The sequence below is a fragment of the Archocentrus centrarchus genome, chromosome 1, assembly GCF_007364275.1.
Source record: "Archocentrus centrarchus isolate MPI-CPG fArcCen1 chromosome 1, fArcCen1, whole genome shotgun sequence".
NCBI lineage: Eukaryota > Metazoa > Chordata > Actinopteri > Cichliformes > Cichlidae > Archocentrus > Archocentrus centrarchus.
In genome coordinates, this window is record NC_044346.1 from 7,287,498 (window position 1) to 7,293,758 (window position 6,261).

Sequence of the window (6,261 nt, forward strand, 5' to 3'; positions counted from 1 at the left end):
ATTATTTAACATGAGTTGCATTTATTACTTCTGTTACTTTGGAGTTAAATAAAAGGAGGTCAAGAGAATTTGTTACATCTTGTAGTTGTTCAGGTAACATTTTTACTCCGATTCTCTGTTTTTTTGTTTTTTTTTCCTTATTCCAGCTTTCTGGTCCTTCATGTGGTTTGTGGGTTTCTGTTTCTTGGCCAACCAGTGGCAGGTATCTAAGCCTGAGGACAACCCACTGAAGGAGGGAGGGGACGCTGCTCGGGCAGCCATCACCTTTTCCTTCTTCTCCATCTTCACCTGGGTAAGCATCTCATTGCTGATCTGTATAGCACAACATGGCATAACATCAGCATGAGGTGGATGTTTTTATTTAAAGGTTGGTACAGCGCTGTAACCAAAGATGAGACTGAAAACCTAAAACTGTGCATCTGTTTTGCTCTTATCCTTGGCTTGCTGATGTAACCAGATAAATGTGTCTTCCTTCATCTTCTTTTTGGTTACCGCCTACTATTTATAACATGTGAACTCATGAGTGTGTAAATGTTGTTTCAACAGGGCGCCCAGGCTCTCTTCTCTATGGAGAAGTTAAAGCATGTGTCGTTTGAAGAGGAATACACCAAGCTGTTCCCTCCTCAGCCTCAACAGTCCTTTGTTTGACTTTGTCTCCTCTCTTTGTTGCCTTAACCATCTGCAGCAGGTCCTACACGCTCCTGTTTCTTTACTGAGGCTGCACGTGCTTAAGGGCGCCCTCTAACAGCAAATACTGCTGCTGCTGGCACACAGACATCAAAACATATTTCCTAACCCAAACACTTTATCATAGCAAGCAGGCTGACTGAATTATTCATCAGGCTTACTCATCAGTCAAAAGACTCAACAGCAAAATGTACACATGTATGGCTGTAAACACCTCAGCTTTGAAATCAGAGTCCTTTCTGTTGGAATTTCAGGCGGGCCTAATTAAATCATTTTATTGCAGAGATCTTTTTAATTCATGATGAAGCTTTACAAAAAAAATTTTTTTTTCACTGACGCGAAGGGGTCAAAGTTTATTGTTGGGTATACAATGCAACAGAGTGTCTGCGCCACCGAACCTGGAGCCCTGAAGCAAGTGCTGTCTCAGTTTATAGGACTGGATACCATTTTTTTCTAACCCTTCACATGATGGACTTTGATGTGCATGTGCTTCTTTTAAGGTGACAGTTTTCACATGTGATTATTTTAGAAAGTAACATTTTCATGATGAGTTTTTGTAAAATTGCTCAGAGTGCATTGCTTAAAAGGGTTTTCGCTTGTTTTGCCTAATTTTCAGTCTCTCACTTAAAGGAACAATTTGATAAACACTTGCTGACCATCTGGAGCACATTGCAGTGTTGAGAGGGTTATTGTCACAGATAGCGATGTCACACTCAAAATCCTGAATTAAAATCTATGGGAGAATAACACAACAACACAGCTGGTGGTAGAAGTATAACTTATAGTGGAGATTTTAAGCAGTTTCTTTTTATTAGATCTGACTGGTGTTTCTGTACCTACAGTTTTTATGTCCTGCTGATCATTGGAATTAAAGCTCAGTTAGATAATGCCTAAGCAAATAAGTATCCTAATGTTTTTCAAGATGACTGACTTTGTTTATGTGCCGGGCTGTTTCTCTGCTTCCTGTAGACATGTTAAAAAGCTTTCTGTTGGATTTCTTTACCTTCAGATGGAGCTAACTAACTGTTTTTAGGGAGAAAACAACCTGGGCTGAGTTATCTGGCTACAGGCTACAGCTTCGTATGTTAAAGGGATGTCAGTTTCCTCTGTTTGCACATACAAGCTTCTCCTTTCACGGATTTATTAAATTTATAATGCAGAGGTGTCTCAGAGCTTTCTGAGAGGCGGTTTTAGTCATTTAAAGTTGCAAATTCATTGGCTTTTATGGCTACATTTTATTATGCAAGTGCTATAATGAAATGTTCTTCTTTAACCAAAAAATGTGTAATATTGTAATATCAGTCTATGAAATTCAGACTATAATGAGAACAAATTTTCTCTTAGCATTTACTGTGGAACTCTTTCTTTTGGACAGTCAGCAGCCTGATACACTGTTACTGATACACTGTTACTGATACACTGTTGTAGCTATTGAAGTGTCTGCAGCATCTCAATAATAAAGAAAATCTCCTTGCGTAGCTTTCCAGGCTTCAGAACTTCAAACAGCTTAACTTTCTCTGTGCTCTTGTTTTTATCTCTGTGCTGCTCGGTTTGCCCTCTAGCTTGTCCCGTGGTTTGGTTTCTAAATTATCAACACAAGTGGAACTTGTGCTGTTCTTCTAAAGCTTGATGAATGGTGTTTTTTGTGCTGCTGCCTGACTCACTGTGACTGACTCAGTTAAACTGTCTAATAAGCTTCTCAAGCTTTCCAGCAAACTAACCACTGTGTCCTTCTTTCTCTTATTCTCTGTCTTCTCTCGTGCCCCCCCCCCCCCCCCCCCCCCCGCTCTAACACTGCTGCATCTTTGCTTCATCATCTGTCTCCTCACCATTCATTCGCCACCTCTCTGCACCTTCATTTGCCTTCTCCCCCTTTTCCATTTACCATCATCGTCGTCAAGGCGGGCCAGTCCTTCCTGGCCTTCCAGAGATACAAGCTAGGGGCCGACTCGGCCCTCTTCTCCCAGGACTACACGGACCCCAGCCAGGATGCAGCCGGAGCCCCCTACACCTCCTTCGGCGGTGACGGCCTGGAGAGCCCGGGAGGAGGAGGAGGAGGCCAGTCTAACAGTGACGGGGCTTTTGATGGAGCCGGAGGCTACCAGCGTCAAGAATACTGAGATGTTAGGGGCAGATATATGTACGCTGAGAAGTATGTAGATGAAGTTGCCCAAAGTTTCTAATTCAAAATAATATTTGTATTCTTTTGTCACACAAGAAACACTGAATGCACCCCTGAGAACACCTTTGGCTGCACTCTAATACAACAACCTCAAGTTTTGGCCTGTTAAAGTGGGTTGAAGCGGGATTTGGCCGGTGGAGGGAACCCAAAGCTCGGGTGTAGCGGTGCAGAAATAAGTCACATAACAGCCTAATTTGTTTTCTGAGCTCCAGTAGATTTTATTTTGTGTACAGGTTGTGACGCTGATATTCACTGTTCTTTGTGGATTTAGCCAACACAATTCAACAAGATATAAGCAGATGCATGAGCTATAAGGCTGAGTTCCAACCCATAGACAGTATAAAGTTGGTGTGAAAGGTACGATTCAGTGAGTGAATGTAATCAGCTAGCCTTGACGTAACCTAACATGAACGCCGCAGCCTGCTCTGTGCCAGTCCACCATAGTGCATCACTGTAAACTTTATCACAGTACTGCAAACTAACTGCACAAAACTGCTTAATACAGTATTTTTACGCAACCTTTGAATAGCAAATTAAGTATAGTTCAGTTATTTTTGCAGTACGTTTCACAACACATCATGTGTGGCTCAAATATCTGATTTAAAAACTCTAAAATGATTTGGGACGTTACATGAAAGATTTAAATTTCCTGTTTAAAAAAAAAAAAAATTCCAGTCCTTAGTTTTTAAAGTAATCTCTCATCTTCCTCTCCTGACATCGTCATCTCTGAGATTAACTTTTTTTCTCTCTCTCTCTCCCTGGGAAATACAGCAAGTTACTCCATTTATGCTCACTCCTCCTGTTTAGCACGAGCTCGACACTGAAGTACCGCAACTTTACATCTGCACCATGAATGCAGGAAAAGGGGGCGTGTTGAACGTGTGAGAGGTCCGTGGGATGAGCTCCATGCCATCAGTGGAAGCGATGGCAGGCAAAAATGAACTCATTCCACAGTAATTCGCATTAACCTCAGATTTCATTATTAAGGTGCAAGAATTGTTTCCGGCCCACTTTAACCCCTGGTTAAATATTGTGCCTGTGACAATAAAAACTGCAAAGTACACACGTTACTAAAGGTCGGTTTAAAAAGAAAAAAAAAGTACTTTTAAAATGATGAGGGAGAGATTGTGATATTTCACTTTGATTAAATACAGTCATTTAAGAATAACACCAACAGTCGACGGTGAATTTTTACCCCACGTGACAAACACTGTGTGGTGATCACAGTGAGGGAGTTACTGTCAATTTCCAGCTTTTTTTTGATCAGATAAAAAATACCAAAAAAAAAAAAAAAGGTTTCATTTCTGTGTCAGAAATCTTGGGCATCTTCCAGAATTTGGATGCATCGGTAACCGCTGGGAATGGTGCGCGAACTCAGGAAGGTGGAACTGGGGAGAAAAAGATCCGTGGATTCAGTAGGATTCTTGGGAAGGGGCTACGGGATGCAAACAGACACCACTGTTAACCCCTTCAGTCACGATACAGGAATTTTGGTGGAAAATTCTTCTCAGAAAATGTACGCAATTGTGTAGGCGGTGACTGAAGGGGTTAATTGGGGGGGGGGGGGGGGGGGGGGGGGGGGGGGGGCTAAGAAACAATCGGCAGGTCACCCTGTAGCTGATCAATGCTTGTGACCACACTGCCTTCAACTTCTGAGGTCTTCAGTCAGTCAGCAAAATGAGTGCGATAGTTGAAACCCTTTCCAAAAACACACACACACACACACACACATAGTTACTGAAGTACCGCAGCACAGGTTCACAGCGTGTTGATGCTCAGAACAAGTTTTTGCTGACAAAACTCCTCTGTGGGTCATTACAGGATATCAGCGTAGACAAACAAGCAGCAGTGGCGTATCAGGCAACTAGTCCCCTCCACTGAATAATGAGAGTGTGTTTGTGTGTGAGTGTATTGAAATTTGTCTGTTTTTTTGTTGTTTTTTTTTTTCCTTGAAGCGTGGATGTTTTTTATGTTTCCCTGTAAAGCTTTTTCTTTCCTCAATTGTTGCCTTAGTGCTGACTGCCAAGCAAAATCCAACAAACGCAGGAACAAAGCCTCCATAACGCACTAAAACAGCATCTTAATGTACAGAAATGAATCTGGTTTTGTTTTTGTCCTAAAGCTACTGAACAAAGAGTATATCAGCAGGGCTGCAGAGAAGATGGTACTATGAAGGATTTTTCTGTAGCGCGTTTCCCACTCTTGTCAATAAATCTCCAGGTGAGGCAACCGTGGACATCCTCAGTATCTATGAACATGCATTGCTCCATTTTGTTAACGACTAAAGTATATCTGTCTGTATAAATATATGTAAATCTATAATTCAGTATATACTAGTGTTTGAAAAAGAAAAGATTCTGCTTTATTTTAGGGCATTAAGCCAGTTCTGTATACAAAAAGAAAAGACAAGGAAAGCTCCTCTGGTCTGTTGAGTGTTATCGTGATAAGATATGTGGTGAGGTCGTCCATGCCTCGTCCTTTGTGTTGCTTTCGGGGTAAGGAGAAGTTTTTATTTTGGGATAACAACATTAAATATAAAGAAAAATATGGCTACGTAAAATGTGACCGAATTATCAAAGTATATATGCACATATATACTTCACACCGTACATCCGTGTAGACGTAGAAATGTGTGACGTTCTTCTGTGAAATCTGTCGAAGCAAAGTAAGATTCAAGAAAAAGATTGTGTACAAATGTATGTTTTTGATGTGGTTTTAATCAATAAAAATAAAAAAAATACTAAGTAAAGATATGAATGTTTGATGCTGGATTATTTTTTTTTGGGGGGGGGGGGGGTAGCTATTTATTGGCAAAATGGAAATACAGCACATAAGACAGTTTGTCTAACAAGCATGAAAGTCAGTATTTGGTATAACCACCTTTATCACCCGTGAGCCTGAACGCTCTTGTAACTTCTTTAAACAGTCTTCAGGAATAGTTCTCCAGGCTTCCATGACTGATTTTGCTCCACTGTGTGGTTTTCTATGCAGGTGTGATTTTACTGCATTGACAGTGTGTTTGGGATCATTGTGATCACTGAAAAATGAAGCCGTAGCCAATCGGATGCTTTCCGGGTGGTATTGCATGGTGGATTGAAATGTATCAGTACTTTTCTGTATTCATAATTCCATTAATTTTGACAATATCTCCAACACCACTGGCTGAAATGCAGCTCCAAACCATGACAGAGCCTCCACCGTGTTTTCCAGATGGCTGCAGACACTCACTGTTGTGCCTCTCTCCTGACTTCCTCCTTACACACTGAGGACGATTTGAACCAAAAAAATGTCTAATTTGGATTCCTCACTCCATCAGACCTGTTGCCACTAATTTTCAGTCCAGTTCTTGTGTAATGTGGCATGCTTCAGCCTTTTCTCCGTTTCCCCTTCCT

At 41.2% G+C, this 6,261-nt stretch overlaps 1 protein-coding gene across 2 annotated transcripts in view; it reads left to right on the forward strand.

Moving 5' to 3' along the window:
- The window catches only part of syngr1b (synaptogyrin 1b), a 47,170-nt gene extending 42,745 nt beyond the window's left edge, over window positions 1-4,425 (forward strand). Inside the window, exons 3-4 of one of the 2 annotated variants that reach the window (XM_030735262.1) lie at window positions 147-292; window positions 2,589-4,425. In XM_030735262.1, the coding sequence (XP_030591122.1) occupies window positions 147-292; window positions 2,589-2,807 (365 nt within the window). In that variant the 3' untranslated portion in view covers window positions 2,808-4,425. Of the gene's footprint in view, window positions 1-146; window positions 293-546; window positions 1,577-2,588 lie in introns of those variants that run through there. The other variant, XM_030735340.1, reaches the window with a different exon arrangement.
- The last annotated feature ends 1,836 nt before the right edge of the window (window positions 4,426-6,261 follow it).